Source organism: Phaseolus vulgaris, chromosome 10 (assembly GCF_000499845.2).
Source record: "Phaseolus vulgaris cultivar G19833 chromosome 10, P. vulgaris v2.0, whole genome shotgun sequence".
Classification (NCBI taxonomy): domain Eukaryota; kingdom Viridiplantae; phylum Streptophyta; class Magnoliopsida; order Fabales; family Fabaceae; genus Phaseolus; species Phaseolus vulgaris.
In genome coordinates, this window is record NC_023750.2 from 40,721,279 (window position 1) to 40,742,024 (window position 20,746).

Here is a 20,746-nt window from a genome sequence, read left to right on the forward strand (position 1 = left end):
AAGGTAGGGTACAAAGTGCATTATTTTGCTGATACATAATAATAATAGAATAGTACGTTTAATCCAAGAAAATCAAATAACAACATTGGTGTCTTCATTTATTGTTGATTGGCCGAATTGCTTCCTAGAAGTGATCAAATCATAAAAGATTGTGTCGGCTAACATTGGTTTGGCTATTTCTTTATGTGGTAAATAAAGATGATCTGATGGCCTTGTCTTGTCCTTGCATTTCCCATTATCATTCACGCTTTTACTTTTCTTTCTTTGGCGTTAAGCATTTGATAAATTCCCAATAACATCTTCGTAGTTACTAGTTAGAAGCATTAACTAACAACTTAAATCGCTTTTAAAGAAATTAAACAAACTTCTCAACCGGAGGCATGGTGCAAAAAGGTAGGAAGAGAAAGAAAGAAACTGATTCTAAGTAGCCAAAAATCAATATAATAAATGGAATACAATAAGCGTTCTCATTCATTACTGCTATGGAACGGTTCGATGTTCACAAGGCCCAAAGCAATAAGTAATGGATGCAGAATCACAAGGTAAGAAAGATCGATGGCCATGTTTATTTACTGTGTGATGATTTACATTAAGTAACGTGTAGCTGTCATGAAAATGAGCATTAATAGCTGAAAGTTCATACAGCTAAAAACAATAAAGTGGCAAAGGATAAGTAACCAATCATTCTTATTCGTTCTTTTCATGGGGGGAGGGAAATAATCTTTTGAAAGCTACTATTTTGCTCCGCAATCACATTACTCTTCTTAACTCTGACTGTACTGATTCATTCTAACAGGAGTTCAACTCTGATATACATCACACAAGTAAATCAAAATAAACGAGCAAAAGAATGCCACTACTGCCAAAATTACAATGACACTGCACCAATAGGCGACTTTTCATTGACTACAGTATGCAGCATATATCAACACAACCATGACTAACTAAATCATAGGGGAAAACCTCATGAGTCCAAGAAAATATACATAACCCCAATCACATATATCTTTCATATAGATCATTGTATCGAGCCTACCTCTCTTTTTCTGTATCATATTTAATATTGTGCTTTACACCCCTACCATTGAAGATCATCCGAATTACTTGCCAGGCTCAATCAGTGAAATATCATCTGGGTTTCGAGTCACTACCCTTGCTTCGGAAAGTTGATAGTGAAAAAAATGATTTGGGAGCTGCACAAATTGAAGTTAACATGTAACTATGGCATCGTATAAAAGATATTAAATCTGTAGAAAATCAACTGTTATCATTCTTGAAATCAATGAAAAGAAATCCACAGCATATGTGAATCCCAAGTCTTTATTAACAATAGCATTCCGGTGAGTCGAGGATTACATTCTTAGCAAAACAATTCCAAAGAGATTGGCCCTAATCTAAGAATGAACTACCAAAATCAATGAAATGCAAAGAGGACACATTTTGAGAACTCCTGACAACTTACAGAACTAATTCATCAGCCAGACACGTGAAACTACACCAAAAATGGATGAAAAATTGACCTATAATGTTACCCAGGCATCACCTTTTAATGAACTTCCAGACATGTGATCATCCCTTAGTTTAAAATGAGCAGGAGGTGCAGGAATAGAGCTTTGCAAGGATTGGACTGCAGGAATTAAGAAAAAAATAATCAATTAGAAGTTGAGTCTATTAAAAACCGAAAGTTAAAAAATAAAGACATTAATTGAAATTTTCCTTGTCCCTCCACACACATCAATATCTAAGGATAGGTACAATTTGTTTAAATGTGCAACCAACAGTGGAAAGACATCAATGAATAAATTAAAGGATCCATTTCCTGATAGCAGGATAGCACAAGATATTGGCAAGATCAAATGATAAAATAAAAATATTTCTGCTTAAATATCTAGATTTTAAGCAATAACCAAGCGTGTTGATCAATAACAAGAAATCTGAGAAAAAAATAGGTTACCCTGTTCATTGAACAGCTCATTTTCATTGAAGCTGTCATCAGAAGGATGACCATGAGAGAATCCCATTCTTGACTTCCTCAGGTCTTCTGATGACCGATTGGCCAGATCTCGGCCATCTTCAGTGTCATCATCTCCTTCAGATGTTGTAGCAGAGATCCAATCAGCCAAACTCTCGGATCCACGAGTTTTCCTCCCAAACTTTAGCAACCGCTTAAAACCTTTAGTGACATCCTTGCGGGGTTGATTTTGGGATGAATTAGCAACAAGAAATGGTTTTTGAGCACTTCCCCATTTTTTCCTCATTCTGGCAGCATCATTGTCACCCTGGTTAAGAGAATGAGAATTCCAAGATGCAGGGCTTCCAATTGGAGAATCTACGGAAGCATCAATGTCAGATGACTCATGCGGGTATGAAAAAGGATGAGGCACGCGAGAATTCCATGACACGGGACTTTCAACAGGAGAATCCTGCACAGATCTTACACCGTTGAATGTGGATGGAAACCCAGAAGCCATTTCACCTCCTGAAATAGGGTCAACCTGGGCAAAAGACCTAGTAGAATCACCAATTTCAGATCCAGAATTACCAGACTTTCCGGATTCCTGGCTCAGACTAACCTTTCCGTTATTATTATAAGCAATATCTTTGATAACCATAGTTTCAATGTCATCCTGTTCCTCTGTGGCCATCTGCAAAGAATCATCCTCGTCAAATTCAAGGTCATCAAATTCTTTATTTTTTTGAGTATCAGATGCCATTGAAGCTTTCATCCGGATAGCATTGCCAACAGAACCAGAACCTATGTTATTACCCTTTTTAAGGAAAGATCTAGGTGATTGATCATAAGGACCTAGATCAGTCTCGTCCATATCAAATTTCAATGGAGACAAAACAATCCCATCTGGGTTCAAAGCGGACAAATCCTTAAACTCTGCAGGATTAGCAGAACTTTTCCTTAAAGACTGAGCTTGCCTCGACTTCTCTTCCTTGACTCCTTGCATCTCCTCGGTGGTGCTTTTGCTACGGGAATAAGACCTCACCTGAGTGCGGGTTGTTTTACTGACTCCAGAAGAAGGCTTTGTATTTTCTTTTCTTAAATCAGAAAAGTTTGGAACAGACTGAGCAAGTGGATTGTCTCTTCGCCTTCCAGATGAGCGTGAGACCGACACAGCCGTAGTTCGAGGGGTACCTGAAGATGTATGTCTAGGAAAAAATTTCCTACTTTGCCTTGAAGCACCATAAGTTTTCTCTTCTGAGAATTCAGAAACATCTTCATCATCTTCATTCTGAAGGGAATCTATCGGATGCTGTCCAAAAAAAGGGGTATATAAATCAGAACTGAAAATGGAATTTGATGTTTTTAATTTAAAAACAAACTTTGCATTCGAAAAATTAAAATTCTACAGTCATCACAAAAATCATAAAAAAGCCAATGAATACCTGCTCCCTCTTAATATTTGATTTGAAATATCTAAGTTTCTCGGCACGATGAGCACCTGATGCTAAATCTTGTCTGTTGTTAGAGCCCGAAAACTTGGCCTTCATTTCAGCTCTACTCATCTCAAGGCTATCCTGCATGGCCTTCATCCTAGCTTCCTTCTCAGCTCTGTTCGTACTCCAATCTTCTCGAAGCTTGGCATTCCTCTTCTTCATGTACTTCTCATAAAACTTTCCTCTAGAATCTTCACTCAAGTTAAGATCAGAAAAACTTTGCCTCAAAGCATCACCAGAATTGTGACTGTCCACTGTCTTTGCAACCGACTTAGCATCAAAGCTTGCCAGACTGCTTGAACTCCCAGCCACTTCAATCACGTTGCTTCTGGAAGGCAATTGAGGAGTGGACTCCCCTACTCCAGCTTTCCTATACTGTGACTGTTCTATATGTGCATCAGCCGGCTCAACTCTCCTCGCAGAACCAGACTGGTCCCCAGGAACCCTCAGTTTATGCTCAGCAAAAAGCTTTTCAAGTTCATCAGCCTTCATTTTCAGCTCATCATGCAGCCCTTGATTTCCTTTAGCTTGCCTCATCCTCTGATGTTGCTGCTCTAAAGGTGGGGTTGAGGTTGGACGTGCATTGTCCTGAGTCTCCAAAACTTGTTTCATTTTGCTAAGTTCATGAGTACTTTTGTTAGTTTCATCCCTTTTACCTTGTATCATGCTCAACTGTTGTTCACTTCTACCAGGTAGAGATTTCTGGTACTTCATTTTTGGGATTTGGGAATCCTTATCCTTGTTAGGGAATGAAGAAGAGTCCTCAACCTCAATCTGTGAAGATTGATCAGCACGAACAGAAACATCCCTCAATTTGAGTCCATTGCCACCTTCAAACTGTGCTGATAAGGATCGAGAATGACTTCGGGGTCCCCTAATAAGTGACGGTGCAACCACATGATTTTTCAGCCCATCATAAACCTTCACATCATCATCCCCAGAAGACAACATAGGACCACCACCAACAACCTCAGATGAACCCTTCTTCAATACTGCGGCCTCAGGAACACCACCATCACCACCCACCTGATCCTTAAACCCCTCGTTCATGTCCTCGTCAAAAACGGAAACTTTCCCTGTCTCCTGATAAGACCCTTGATCAGTCTTCCCAAATTTCTCCGATATGTTGTCGTTTCGATCCTTCTCTTCAGAAACAAGGGACTTCGTCTGCGAAACAGAGGACGACAAGGGGCTATCCGATTCCTTCTTCTCCCCGCTCACGTCGATGCTCATGTCGCTCGCGACGCTCCACCGCCGCAGCACATCAGAGGAGAGCCGCCGGAGTTCCGGCGGCTTCCCGGAGGAATTCTCCTTCTGCTTATTCTCGAACAGGTTGATCCGGTCCTGCACGCTAAGCCTCCGACCCGCCGGAGCCGTCGACGCCGAGGTGGCCGACGCCGGCGACTCCGTCTCCTCTTTGGTAGGGGTGTCGTTGTTGTCGTCCCTCGAGTTCACGCTAGTATTGCTTCGTCGCAGCGAGGCCAAGTTAGCAGAAGGCTTGGGCTTTGGTGGGTCGGATAGTTGATCATGGGCTTGGGCTTGGGCCTGGGCCTGAGGTTGGTTGGGCCCATCATCGTTGTCGATGGACATGTCAGAACTAACTGATGATCGGAGTTCCCTGTCATCGCCACCTGGCCAGTGACTGATAAGGTCCGGTCTTCTTTCGTACAGTGACATGTACTTAGTACATGCTTCACTGCACCGCAAAAAAAAAAACATTATAATTAATTAAACAACAACATTACATTAATAACATCGTTATTTATTCAATATTTTACCATACATGAAAAAGAAAATGAAAAATAGTTAATGGTATTTATTATTTAAGAAAATGAGTTACTTCAATCTATGAGCACCGAAACGATGAGAGAAATGTTTGAGATGAGAGATGGTGTGGGGATTGAAACCAGAGGCTGATGCACGAGCACATGCTGTGGTTAGGTCCTGCCTAACTGCACTCAGTCGTACATCAATTGCTCTTAGCAGTTCCTTCCTGTGCAAGTAAATTGTACCAACAAATCAATCAATTGCATCTCTAAAAGGAACATGCAAAACGCAGTCTAGGTAGATCAAATCTTACGTTGTAGCATCTGCCACTGTTATTGCTCCTGCTCCATTCCCACCTGCCAAATTCACCACATCATTCATTCAACAAAACACTGCTTTTTATTTTCTTTCAAAAAACCATCAAAAATAATACTTTATTTATGCACAAATTCAAAGAAAAACAACACTGTTTCATTCTTCATTTCTAGTTCTATTGTTGAAACCTCAACCCATTTTGACATGCTCTCTCAACAAGGAAGATAAAGCAACTCTGTTGGGGCATTTATGGGAGCATGTGGCAATTAAGAACTGAGAATGGTTTATTGACTTTTTTTTATCTTTCCTCTCTGGCTACATTTAATTTCATTTTTTCTATCTACTCTCACATTCAGAACAACCTACATCAACATGACACATAATATAGGCTATCACCGAATTGGGCAATAATTAGCAGACTATTACAGACAGGAAAACATTTTAGAAGTGCGCAAATATCTAAAATCAGTAGCCAGTTCATAAATATAGCCTCAAGATTCCGTTATAATAATAATTTCATTTAATGGTAAACACTAAGTAAAGTGTAGAATACGTCAGCTCCATTACTTTTAACAGTAAAATGTGTTCAATGGGGAAATAATAGTGAAAGAAATGTGAGATTAAGTAATGAACTTTGACAATAATCAAGCTTCCATATTTGGACAGCATGATGCCAGCCAATATAACTAAAAGTCATAACTGTACAACAATTTTCAATCGATTTTGTACAACAGAAGAAGAAACACAATTTTTTTCTCCACGACTACAAGATATGCAGTAGGGAAATGCAACATAAATGTCTTAAGAGTTAAGAGTAGTAAATATTGATAAGAGAAATTCATCAGAGTGGTTACTGATGAGCAGTAACACGATCAAAAAGAAGTTCCAAATTGTCCTGGGTTATAGGTCTAATTGCAAAGAGAGCTGTTATTTGGTTATGTGTCTATTAACAAAGAAAACATACCTTGTGGATCTGAACGCTGATCCCCTGCCCCCTGAAATAAGACATTCCAAATATTAACAAAAGAAAGAAAAAAAGTGATTGCTTAGTTCAGTTGTTTGCGCCATTCTTCTCTCTTTGATCATAACTCTGTTGTTACCTGAGAATATATTCTTCTTGCTGCTTCTAATTGGGACATTTCTGCATCATAGGTATTGACCATTTCCAAAACCTCTGGTGTGCTAACAAACCGCACAAACCTGTAAGCACCAAAACCAATCAAATCAAAAGGTAAACCAAAATGCTCGGTGCATACAATCAAAGGGCAGTGTTACCTCTCAAATGTTCCTTTTGTAAACCACGCCTCGGCATTCTTATGTCTATCAATTTCTAGCTTGATTGATGAGGCAGCTAGAGCAACCTGCTCTTCTGCAACCTTTAAATTGGTCAAGAATGGCTTCAACAATCCTGATGCTAGTTTCTCAGTGTTCCCATCACTCGAAACCAGCAACTCACATCTGCCCGATGAAAGAAAGAAAAACAAGGAAACACGATTACGAACTCTTTGTTTTGGTGTGTACACCACAAAAACATTGTTACAAACTCTAATAAAAAAACAGAGAAGCACATCTCAGAAACCAGAAAATCCCAAGGAAAAAGTTGCCCGTACCTTGAACGCCTTGGAGACAATTGGAATACCGCGTAATCAAGAAGCGTATCAGACTTCATTTTCCTATATTGAAGGTGATGCTACTCTCTATCACTCTTCGGATCATTTCACGCAAGCAAACGCAATCTTAACCATCGTTTCCATTTGGCACCAACCATAATCAACAACACTACACAAAAGAAATCCCAAATTAAGAATGCAGATTCTGCAGAAGCATGGTTAAAAAAGAAAAAGGAAAAGAACACTATTGCAAAATTCCGCGTCAGACGAACAAGTGCGTTCAGTGAGTCATTTTCCTATTTGCATTACATTACAAATCTACATTTTCTATCAAGTCCGAAATTGAACAAAATCAAGTAACAGCCCAGATGCACTTAAGGTAAATCCCACTTGTTGCAACCCTCAACAGAACCATTCCACGCCATAGATCCCAACCCGTGACCCAAAAGTTCAAGCTTTTGCAGCAAAACAGAAACCCAAATTTGCCACAGAAACTATCAGAAATAGATCTGATTCAGCAGAAGACCGAACTTGACTAAAGCTGCATAGATACCAAATAAACCCAAAATCCAATACCAACCAAGCTAAACCCAAAAACATACTAAAAGAACACAATAATCAAATAAAGAACAGAGAGTCAAGCGAAGCATTATCAAGGTTACACACAAACAAACACCCATGCTGCAAAATAGGAAAAAGAAAATGAACAAACCCTAATCACTTTTTTGCATTGAAAATTTGGAGTGAAATGTGGAAGGGGCGTAGAATTGAATGTGAAGTGCAGATATGAAGGTTCGAGATCTTCGATTGCGTGACCCGATCCTCCAATTTAGAGTTCAAAAGGGTACCAGCATTTGGCTCCTTTGTCTTTTATGTTCTTCTTTCTCTCTTCTTCTTGTTCTTCCCTTTTTGTGTCTCACTGTGGAGGAAATGAGCCTCTTTCTTTTTCTTTCTCTTCTCTCATTTTCTTTCTTCTTTTCTTTTAAATTGAAGTTTTACGAAAACCCCACAATGAAAAAGATGGTTTTTGCTTTACTCATCCTTCATTTCAAAACCCCTCTACTTTCTCTCTCCACACACACCGTCCCTCTCTCTCAGTAGAAACAGAGAATGACAACGTTCAGACACAAACAAAAAACAAAAAACGTTGTCACATTTGCATTTTGAAAAAACGCAATTAATTAGCAGATAACAAGGATTCAATCCAAACAAAAAAAAAAAAAAAACAGTGTGCTGCGGTGAATAACGGTGATGATTGACAGTGCCAGACCCCAACGTGACTGAAACTTTTACTCCCGAAGACTTTACCAGTTTTTTTCTTCTTCAACAAATAATGGTGGTTAACTTTTAAAACCAGATGGTAACCAAAAATCAAAATTTAAAAATTAAAAAACCGAATCATTGGGCAAGAAACATTAACCAGGTTGCATTTCCCATGTTTTTGTCATTTACTAACTCATAATATAAACACAATAATAAACTGATTCAAATTTCGTGGCATGAATTGTTTCATTTTCACCCTTTAATACTTTATTGTACTCTATGATTGGGGTATTCGAAATAGACGAATCTATGTATTGGACACAAGGGACATTTCTGTAATTTCACTAAGTCCTGGTCAACACCAGTTTACACTGTTGTATTCTATTGCTTCAAAGTCTTTACATAATAATAATAATAATCATTGTACAAGTTATATTTAAATTCAGATTAAATGTTTGTTAGTGAAGTAAATTAAGTTTGGTGAAACTTTATTATTTTATTTTTTTTATTAAAATATAATATTTGTTGAAGTGTAAAATAATCCGTAGGGTCTTTTTCTAATATGTGTAATCGGGTTTTTCCTAACTATTTGATATGATTTTGTCGTTTTCAAAATTTACTACTATTTTATTTTCCATTTAACGTCGTCGTCTAGTCCAACCATATATTTCGAATATTTAATTTTACACTTCAATGTTAAAATAGAGTTTTACTATTTAAATTTAAATACTTTGCAATAAAATACATAAAATTTTATTTTGCGCTTACACTTAAATTAAAAAAAAAAAAACAATTAGTGATTCATTCATCGGTCAAATAACATAACCAAACCAGCCTGTAAATAATAAAAAAAAAATCGTAATAAATAAATCAAAGTCGTATTTTGAGAGCCTAAAAAAGTAGTTGAAAAGAAAAATGAAAAAAAATATTATTATTATTATTATTAATTACTTATTATAAATTCTGTTGGAACCCACTATTGGTGAGCTTGCATATTTTGAATTTTGTTAACTCTTTTCACATTTTTCACGTAAATTATGAAATAATTCAAAACTATTACTAATAATCATGGTAATGAATCGTGTAAGTATATAACGGTTGGAACATTAAACATGACGTAACCATTTATTGGTTTAAAATTATGGTGGAAGTGTTTTAAATTATTGTGAAAGTATTTGTATAATTTCGAAATGATGTGTGTTATATAAGGTAAAAAAAAATAAAAAAAATATCCTAAGTAAAATTACTTGTATTTGAAGATTGAATTTGGAAAAGGAGATTTCTTAAGTAACACTTATCATATAAAGAAAAAATGAAAATTGAAAACCAAAATTAGGGTTTGGAGAATAAGTGGCATGTCATTTTGTCTTATTGATTTGGTTTGCTAACGAATTTGTGCCCCAATCACAAGGCAACTAGTTTCATCTTAATTTTTGTCACCAAATACAAAAAAAAATAAAAAATAATGAATTATATCAATTTCTAGCCACTTTTAGTCAATAAAAATCGTTTTCATACTGATAAAGATTTGTACTAAATAATTTCAAGAGATAAATATAGAAAAAGAATTAATTGTCACTAAATATAACAAAGTATCATTAAATTTAACGTCACATCATTTCTTATCGACATATAACTGAAATAAAGCATTTAAACTATAAACAGACTAAAATGTGATGTGCCTACGTCAAATTTTTAATTAATTTAGTAAAAATCAAATAGAAAAGGTTTTGTATTAAATTAAAAAAAACGAAAACACATCAAATAAAATGTCATTTTCATTATCCATGTTAAATAAACTTGATGATAAGTTAATCTTTTGCTATGGTAGAAAAAAGAAATAACTATCAATACCCTTTATATGAAAAAAAAAATATTTTACAAACATGATTAATAGCAAGATATTTATAATTAGTTATAAGTGCATGTTTTGTTTTTTATTATAATAATATCAAAATATAAAAAATAATAAATAATTTTTCACTATTTTTTACCTAAATAATCTTTCTTTTCATTTATTTTTCTTTATTTTCTTTACTAAATAAAAAATTAATAAAAATGATGGTGATAAATTCAATATACTTCAAATATAGTAAGAGAAGTTGACTAATAACTAAAATAAAAAGTAAAGTTACTTTTTTATATTAAAATTTGAGTTAATAAAAAATAAATCCTCCTCCCTTTTGTCAGAGGTGTATTTTTCAAAATGAAATAGTTTTAAAACTTACAATTCTCTTATAATTTTAATCATTTTTTCAATTTATAGTTTTCTGTCACAAGTTTCTTTAACATAAACTAACTTGTAGTACAATATGAAAATCAAACTAGATGATTTTGTAACATATGAAAATATAATATTTAATCCTTTTATCTATTAATACAAAAACATAATTTTAATCTATAATATAAATATAAATAATGTTACAAATATATAATGATTTTGTTAATATTCAAAGTACTTTTTATATTAATTGTTTTTTAAATTAATATATAAAATTAGAGTGATATGAAAAGAAGGGTGTGATACTCATGGAGTCTCTTCCACCAATAGGAACCACTTACAATGATTCCCACAAACTCTAGCGATGTGGGACCAAACTCATCACATTTTTGGAAAATATATTACTTACTTATCTCTCAAACAAATCTCACTATACATACTATATTCTACACCCATCATTTGAATAGTAGGTGCCATACATGCATGCATGACCAGTAGCATTTTTGGAGCCATGTTCATTTTCAAATTAAAAATCTCTCCTCTTTCATCTACTCTTAGAAATGTTCATACCATAGCCATTGTTTCAGAATTCAGAGTCAAGGACATTATAATCTACACTTTGAGAATCTCATCATAACTTGGTTCCCCAATTCAAATAATATATGCCATTTTATTGTTGAAAAATTATTCAAAATAAACTTTCATCTACAAAATTCACGATGTGTTCATCTAATTGTTGGAGATATTACATCAACAAGAAATTAGAGCATTTCATTGTATATAAGTGGGTGCAAAACCTCACCTCATAAATCGATTTTATGAGGTTGAGTTAAGTTTAAAATCTACTTCTTAATATGGTATCAGAGTAATTTTCGAGCTTATTCTGGGAAGTGTTTGTTGGGCTTATCAGGTCACCCGCTATCGGACCGTTATCGGACCACCCATAATATGTTATCTCACGTATGAGATGTCACTCTCAACATGAGGGAATGTGTTGGAGATCCCACGTCATAAACCAGTTCTATGAAATTAAGTTAAGCTTAAAATATACTTCTCTCACTCTATTATATTTCACAAAATGTTTGTGATTGTTTTGGGACAATACACATAAAAAGTAACCTTGTTGTTCCTAATATATTTAATATTGATCTGTAATGTGTTTCTCATTAGAATTAGATCATGTTTAATTATGTTTTTATTTGATTCTTCAAAATTAGAAAAGATTTTGTTACTCTCTCAAAGTTAAAAAAAAAATTGTTTCTAAAAATTAAGTTCAAAATACTAAAACACAATTTTAAACCCTAAAATTTAAAACTTAAACTCTAAAAGTGAACCCTACACCTTTTAAAACTTGTTTTAAATTTTCAAATTTAATGCTTGGGATTATTTTAAAAAAAATTGAGGGAGTAAAACTGAAACCATTCTAAATTTTAGAAACTAATGAAGATATAATTAGTCCATTAGAGAACAAAATATAAGATTTAAGGTGTTATATACATTTTATCTTACTAATATAGATAATATTCAAGTATTGTTCTATCTAAATGTGAGACTATTTTAGTTTAAATCAGTATTTTTGAATTCAATACATAATTATATTAAATGCTAAAAAACTTTGTAAATTATATTAATCTTATTCTACTAAGTATTAGAGGGTATACATAATCACGTTAAATACAAAAAAAGTTGTGTAAATTGTATCCATCACGCAAGTATTAGAAAAGGTTTGCTTCTTCTGTTATCTAATCTCTAATATTGTTTTTCAATGTATCAAAATAAAACCTAATTTTGATAGAAAAAACTAAACTTACTCTGATCCTAAAGTTGTAATCATCTTGGTTTCTTTTTGACATAATAATATAATATTGCTTTATTACTATTAGTATTAAAAATAAATAAGTTTTGTTCTTGTATGTTTATCGATGCTAATAATGCTATAGTAGTAGAATTGATATTAAAATTGAAAATATTCACTAGATAATGGAAAAGATATTGTAAAAATATCTCATAGTTCTTGATTATTATATTTATTTAAATACAATAGTTTTACATTATTTAGAAGTCGGAAGTCGAATCTAAAAATAAATAAAATATATTTTATTTTCTTTAATCCTCCGATATATCTTTTACTGTGTGTTTAGATCAAGTGAAATATTATTATCGACAACAACGAAAGAGCACAGATTACTTGCGTTTGGATCAGGGTGTATGTGAGAAAATAGAAGCAAAGAAATACACTGAGTGAGGAAGGAGAAACTTTTCCTCTCTCACGTGGAGAAATACACGACAAAATACACATAGGATTTCACGATAATATATAAATGTCCCTATGTAGCATCGGATGAATCCATTTCTTTGCTTTTCTTTTTATTTATTTTTAAAAACGATAATAAATTTGTAAACTTATATTTTTTAAAATTCACTCACATTCATCATATCATATCACTTACAAAAATTAATAATTTTTTTCTACAAATTCATTATATATACCTTAATCCAAATAATTTAACTTTTTTCACTTTTTTTTTTTGTCAAATTACTCAAAAATTCTTTAAATTCTCACAGGCCTCCTTTCGAATACAAACAAATAATTAAGGACAAATCACGAATTAAGGACAAAAACATAACAAATCACCAAAAATATAAAGTTTACAATACTTCAATTACTATAATTTTGATTTTAACCATACTATTATTTTAACGATGTTATCTTGGTAGATGTTATCTTGGTAGAGTTGAGGTAGTAACAAGTTTTATCTAGAGCTCTTCCAAGTGTGGCATGTTGCTGACTTTGCCTATGCTTACCTTATCTAAAAGAGCTAGGGTCATGACCCTTGTGTGCTAAAATCCCATAGCTTGATAGTTCAAGAAGAAGACATTCCTCTCTTAATTTGAGGTGGGAGACAACTAAATCTTTTTCTCAATTAGAAATGCAGTTTTACTTTAGTAACCTGTTGTACAAAAAAGGTTGAAACTTAAAATAGACCCCAATTTTCAAGGTTAAATAGTCATCAAAGAACAATATAAAAGTACTGAATAGTTAAGTTTGATCTTTTTAAGTTATCTGTGTTCCTTATATGCTGATAGCTATGAAGATGTACTTTATTTGGAGACAGGTATTGAAACTTCCATCATTGATGGAGACTTGAAGGATTTTATACAACTAAGTACTTGACGAAGTCAAGTTATTTGATTTTATCTACTCAAATGTAAACTACACACTCAACCAAGGTAATCACAAACCAGCATGCAGAAATGCTGTCAGAGATTAAATGAATCTTAAATATAGACACTATGAAGTACGTGTCTGTCTATTTTTAATATACGAGGGAAGTGGCAATAAGTGACTACATTTTGGTCTGTCAATAGCAATGGAAAACAACTGAAACTTCACTAAACATGTTTTCTTTTTTGTTTTGTGATCTTATGAATGCACCAGAATCCAATGCTTTAACTATGAGCTTTCATGATATCATTATTTAAACTCGAGTTATTTGATATCATTTTTTTTACTTATTTCTAATCAATTGATTGAAGAGATATTCAATAATGCAATGATCTACCTAACATTCAGCATTTCTGTAGATATCAGGACTTGTGATTAAATATACTGATATGATTGGCAGCGTGGACAAAAGTCTAAACTTTGAAATTAGCAGTGTGTAAGAGAGGTCCATGTTAAGTTGTAAGAATTAGTTTAGGTTTTGGAGGCAGCATTCAAAGAATCCAAAGTTGAAATTTAGTAAAGACATAAAACCAATACAAGAGTGTGAACGCACAAGAATTAGTCACTAAAACCTTCATAATAGTTATTAAATCTCAAGATTAGCCCAACTTAGTGCTGTGTTGAATTTCAAGGTGATGTGTGAGGCCAAAATCACTTCAATCAAGAGCTACACAGTCTCAACAACAACAAAATAAATTGAAGAAATCCCCAGACGCGAGAAATGAACTGTTAGATTTAGAACTCGAGAAAATGTACTTGTACAACAGTTTTCCACTTTCTTTTTATAAAAAAAGCATCAAAAGAAATTGTTTTTATAACTCACATTTTAACGACTTCATTTATTTAGTGTATCTTAGTAATTTGAACTTTATGTTGTTACAAAGTGCATAATTCCATTGTAAAAGATGTCTGCTTTGCACTCATTTGATAAGGCAGATAATGTCTGTGGTAGACTTTTTAAAGAAACGGTCTCTTCAGATGGTGAACGATGAACCTAATAGACAACAGAGTCTCCAGAGAAGAATAGAAAAAGCTGAGGAATTGAAGTAATAAAGTTGAAGATATTGCAGGAAATTGAAAATGCAGTAAATTGGTATCCATGAGATTGCATATCCAATATGTACAAACAAAATATGGAAGTAGAGCTACGAATAATGAATGATGATATGATGCCCTGATACTGATATAACCCAGAAGGTGTTACAGATTATGAGAAGTGATACATCTGCTGCAAAGAGATTATTAGATTATTCAGTACTCAGCACAAACTCCTGCAAATTTTCCTGCTATGTTTAGGGTGCAGCAAAGCAATCCCGCTTAAGTTAACTGTAACAGTTAAGGGATAAATATATAAACTAAAGGCATACACCACAGGCTAATGCAATTCAATTCTAAGCTTAACCTTAAACTTAACCTTAACCTAGTTATCCCTCACTCATTCTCTCATTCACTCGCTGTCACTATTATTGTTATGATTGTTGTTATTGTTATTGATGTTGGTGCTATGGTGATTGTTGCTAGGATTAGCACCTTTTCTTCCAAGCTTGAGTTGCGAAATCTCCAATTGTGTCTTCATGAAAAACTGCATCCTCTGCAACTCCAAATCCTTCGCGAACTTCATCCTCTGCTTCTCCATCTCCACCACCTGCTGCAGCTTCGAGCTCTCCGCATGTTCATACGCCTCGCCAAATTTCAGAATCGCCTGCGTCAGTTCCCTCACCGCGCTTCCCCAGCCTTTCGCCTTCCGTCTACCTTCGCTTCCTTTCCCCGCGTTCGAACTCATCACCCGCGGCCTCTTCCGCTCGAAACTCTCCGGCGGAAAACTGTCGCTTGAGGCTGGCGACGAGGCGCCACGCTCGTCCGAATCGGATTCCAACGGTGGATCGCGGCGCCGGAACTGAATCTTCTGGTTCTTCAACGGAACCGGCTGCTGTTGTTGCTGCTGCGCCGGCCTTTGAGGACGGTGATACTGATTCACGCCGTCGCGAATGCCGACCGGAATCCCCAAAGGCACTTTCTGCGGCTGTAAAATACTGTTTCCGGCAGCGCTGGTGCCGGCTGTCCCGGAGGAGCCGCCGGCGCCGGGGATCTTGGCGCTTGGGCCTATCAATTTGTCCAATCGGTCGAAGAACGGCCACTTGCTGGTGGCGCCGGCGGCGATCTTCGCCTTCTCCGATTTGTACTTCTTCTTTACGGTGTCGATCCGGTTTTTGCACTGAATATCGGTCTTCGGCGCCTTCGTGTAATCCTCTCTGCCGCTCACAATATCCGCCACCTCCTTCCAGTGCTTCTGTTTCAGATTTCCTCTGCTCAGTTCCAGATACCTCTCTCCCCACGCGTCGATCAGTACCGCCGTCGCGCCTTCGCTCCAGCAATCCTCCCTCCCTCCACCGCCGCCGCCTCCTCCCCCACCGTTCCCCTTCGCCGGCTGCTGAATCGGAAGCGCTAATGCCAAACTATTCGACGGCGCCGGCGCCGCGACCGTCACCGTTATCCGTCCGTTGGCCCGCGGAGACGACAACGGGGATCCGCTCGCCGGCGACGGATGCGACTGGATCTCTTCGTCGTCGTCCATCTCCTCCTCGCCGCCGATCTACCGTAGAGAGAGAAACCGAAGTTAGAGAGAGACAGAGAAAGAGAAAAATCGTAGCTAGGGTTTTTATTTATTTTAATTTAATTGAATTTTGGCCGGCGAGAATATATCGACGCCTTTTCGTGCCTTGTTCGTTTTTATTTCGATTTATTTAAAAGAAAAATTTGGGTGAAATTGGTTTGGAACCTTTTTTGGGGTTTGGTTTGACGGAAGGGGAGTGAGTTGACGGTGACCGTCGCCACGTGGGGCGCGAGCAGAGGAAGTGTTGGTGACGTGGCAGAAGTGAATTGGACGTGCGTGAAACTCCGTCACCGGCTCAGTTGGTGGACCTTCTCTGTTATTGTCTGGTCTCACTGGTTCACGAGTTTGACGATAAACACAACACTAACCCTCTTCCGCCGATATTCCCATTTTACCCTTTTCCTTTCTATAAATTGTTCCTTCATTAAACCGAGTTTTGTAGTATTGGAGAATGATGGAGGGAGGAGAATTTGGGGAATTGAAATGTAGCTGATTGAAGCAAAGATGACGCACGCAAGGGTAAGTGCTTATTGCTTTTCTTTCTCTTCTTTATAGCCCTTACGTCATCTTCTTTCTCCTTCAAACATTCTTATTCATTTCCACCTCATTCAACCATCAAACTTATCTTATCCATCTTTATTTTATTATCTTCTCTCACTCTTTTTTTATTCTTTACAACTTCTTCTTCTTCCATAACATAACACCATTTCATTCCTCATCATCTTCAAACTCATATATAAGCCCAGTTTGATGCACACAGTGTTGCAGCTCTAACACATTTATAACTACTTCAAAGATTGTACTTGTGATAGTATTTTTAACATTTGTATTAGTGTTATGACTATTAGCATTAATAAAGGAATTTTCTTTTAATTTCTTTTTCTAGTGTATACAAATTCTTGTTATTCTATATTTTAATTAAGTTTTTTTTTTAATTTTAAATAATTATCTACAGTAGATGAAACTATCTATACAATAAAAAAAAAACCATTTATAATAAAGTTAGAAAAATAATTTTTTTTTAAATTTAATTAAGTTTTAAATTCTTCCTAAATTTATTCTCATTGAAAAAAAATAAAAATAAACACACATCTGTGCAGTTATTATTTTTTTAAACACGTAACATTTACAAATATAAATGGTCTATAAAAGTTCCGTAAATACTTATTATTATTAATATATATATATATATAATCTTATGTTATGTTGGGTAACAATTTGGCTTTAACTTCTTATCATCTAATAATCTTATGTTTATATGAGTTAAATTATTGGTGAAGTGTTTTTTTTTATATTGTATGTTCTGTTATTTAATACATAAATTCAATAATATGGTTCATTACGATTGAAGTCACATAAATACAAATTAAATATATATATATATAAAATAAATTAAATTAATAATATTTAAAATAGTCATCGTATCATATATTATGCTTTCTTACTTCATTATATAACATAATAATTCAAAAATAATTCACAAAATAATCATTGCATTACAATGGTTAAAGATAATAAACATGTCGAATTTTATTCATCCAATCATACTTAAAATATATCTCATTAACCAATTAAGATGATAAAATATAAATCTTATGAAGACTTCAAGTTAAAAAAAATAATTTATTTAGCTTAAAAGTTTAAAAATAACAACATTGATTGTTTGATTTTTTATCACTTAAACAATCATAACTCGAGTTTTAGATCGTTTTTTTAATTGATTCTAAAATCATTGTAAATATAACAGCAACAATTTCATGCAGATTACTAATTCTAGTTAAAAAAGAATTGAACTATTCAATAACTAGAAAACTATAATGAAAAATACTAATCTTAATTATTGAACTACTCAGCAACAACAAAATCGTTGAGAGAATGCAATGATTTTTTTTCAATTACTCTCTAAGTCTAATTCTATGTTTGGATGAGAGAGTGAAAATGAGAAAGTGAATTTTAGATGTTTTGAAAGAAAAGTGAAAAGAAAGTTATGGTGTTTGGATTAAGGTAAATAGAGTAGAAAGTGTAGGAAAAGTTTGTGAGTAATGTGATAGATGTGATTGAAATTATTATTTTTTTAATTAATAAAAACGTAAGTTTACAAATTTACCTTATATTTAAAAATTGTTAAAAAAATTAATTTGATTTATTTATTTATAAATTATAATTATTTTAATTAAAATATTCTTTAAATATTTATAATTATAAATATTTGATATAAACTTATTTTTACATTAAATAACTTTATTATTTTTATCTTTATTTTTTGTAATTAATATAATTATTATATAAATTTATTTCTATATTATTAAAAAATATATTTATTTTGATTATTATTTATATTTATAATATGATTAATTATGATATTTTATAATAATTATTTTTTTACAATTCTGATTATATTTTATATTTAAATTCTAATTTTATTTTAAATAAAAATAATAATAATTTAAATGTAAAATAAAAGGATAAAAAAATAAATTATAATTAATTAATTAAGTAAATATATATTTATTTAGTAAATTACAATTTTCTTCGCATTCCATGAATAAAATTTTGATTGGAATTTTCTTTTCTCGATTTGTGTGTTTTTAACTTTATTCGCATTGATATTCACATTTTCTCCAGAGATAGTAAATGCTTGATCGAATTTATGAAAAACTTATCAATCTACCTAATTTTCAAAATTAACTTCAACTAATTATTTGAGTTGATCATTCAAATCCCAAAACTACATTCACATTCAATAAATCTACATTTAAATACATAATACAATTCTATCATGTGCCATCTAATTATGATTTAATCTCAAAACTCAAACAAAAGATAACTATATTTATTTTTTACTATGATCAATTTAACCATTTCAAAATTCCCAAATAAAACTTCTATGATTCTAATACTAATGTTCAGATTTATTTAACAAACGTTCTTCATTCAAACGCAATAAGTTGAATGCATTTAACCATTCCACACTCATATTATCATTCAATAATGTAAAAGACATCATTTAAAGGACATATTATTTTCAATTCTTTCATTTGAGTCCAAAGCTCAATTCTAACCAACAGAAAAACTCCATCAACTAAAAACCTAACATTGAATTTCAATATAATCACATATCACAAACTCCTCAACTTGAAATTTAAATAATATTTTTCAAATCCAGTAACTGAACTAAAGAATAACTCTAACCAAATGTCAATTTTATGATTGAACCTTTTTCATCAAAACAACAATATCACAATAATTTTTAATATTTATAATCTATCCATAAGAGAATATTCATTACTACATGCATGAATACTTCATAAGAATATCTTCGTTCACCTAGAAATCTAGCTACTACAACAAATTCCAACGGTTATAGTTTCACAAACCCTAAACTAAAGGTACTATTACAACCCTAAACTAGTAGTTCAAAACACACATGTAAACAACCCAATGGACAAACAAAAACTCACTTTTTACAAAAATTCAATTGCCAACTTTTATTCTTCCCTTAGCTAGCTTTGTTAAGTGTGACTCAGATCTTAAAAATGATGAACTATTAATTCAAAAATCTAGAGGTAAGACAAACAAAAATAGTTTAAAGAAAGATTGTAATTTTTATAAAATTAATTTTGAATAATTATTTTTTCTATTTATAAGCTTTATCATATTAATTACATAATTTAGATTATATTGTATAAATATTTTAATTATTTGTATACAATATTTAGTAAAGTTTGAGAATGAAAATGTTATGAATTAAGTGAATTTTATTGAATATTGATATTTTGAAATTTTTGTGTGTTTGGACATGAAAAATAATGTGAACTAAATAATATTCTAGTGAATTGAAAAAAAATGATAATTTGTTCCATTAAGATATATTTTCTACTCTTCTTTTCTTTATTCTGTGTTAGAGATTATATTTGAGATAGATAACCTTTTCTAATATTAACATAAACGGTTTAACCTTTTATATATATATTATTTTTATTTTTTTCTAGTTATTTTTATTACGTTGAAGAACTTCTTAGAGATTATTATTTATAATTATTTAATTTTGTGATCTTATTATTCCTTTTGTATGAGTTTTGGTCTAATTCCTTTGAATTTTTTTTATAATATTTTTTCATGTAATAATAAATAATTGTTAATTCTGGGAGGTGAGAATATGTTAGGTTCATAGTGATGTGAAGTTTCAATTAAAAAAGAAAATGTAGATTTATATTAATATTGTATGTTATATTTATATTATTAGTTTAATAGTTAGTAGTTATAATTATTGGAAAATTATA

General features: G+C 33.0%; 2 protein-coding genes across 2 annotated transcripts; both read right to left on the bottom strand.

The window, feature by feature from the left end:
• Nucleotides 1–670: 670 nt before the first annotated feature.
• Nucleotides 671–8,349, bottom strand: LOC137812510 (uncharacterized). The gene is made up of 11 exons (XM_068614524.1): nt 7,852–8,349; nt 7,140–7,308; nt 6,805–6,987; nt 6,630–6,729; nt 6,494–6,524; nt 5,528–5,570; nt 5,288–5,440; nt 3,397–5,143; nt 1,955–3,263; nt 1,544–1,627; nt 671–1,193 (listed from the first exon to the last, which is right to left on the bottom strand). The coding sequence occupies exons 2-11, from the start codon at nt 7,196–7,198 to the stop codon at nt 1,129–1,131; spliced, it is 3,774 nt and encodes a 1,257-aa protein (XP_068470625.1). The 5' UTR covers nt 7,199–7,308; nt 7,852–8,349; the 3' UTR covers nt 671–1,128.
• A 6,581-nt stretch (nt 8,350–14,930) lies between these two features.
• Nucleotides 14,931–16,984, bottom strand: LOC137818298 (trihelix transcription factor ASIL2). Its single transcript, XM_068621628.1, has 2 exons — nt 16,629–16,984; nt 14,931–16,442 (listed from the first exon to the last, which is right to left on the bottom strand). Exon 2 carries the CDS (start codon nt 16,422–16,424, stop codon nt 15,297–15,299), a length of 1,128 nt encoding a protein of 375 aa, XP_068477729.1. The 5' UTR covers nt 16,425–16,442; nt 16,629–16,984; the 3' UTR covers nt 14,931–15,296.
• Nucleotides 16,985–20,746: the final 3,762 nt, after the last annotated feature.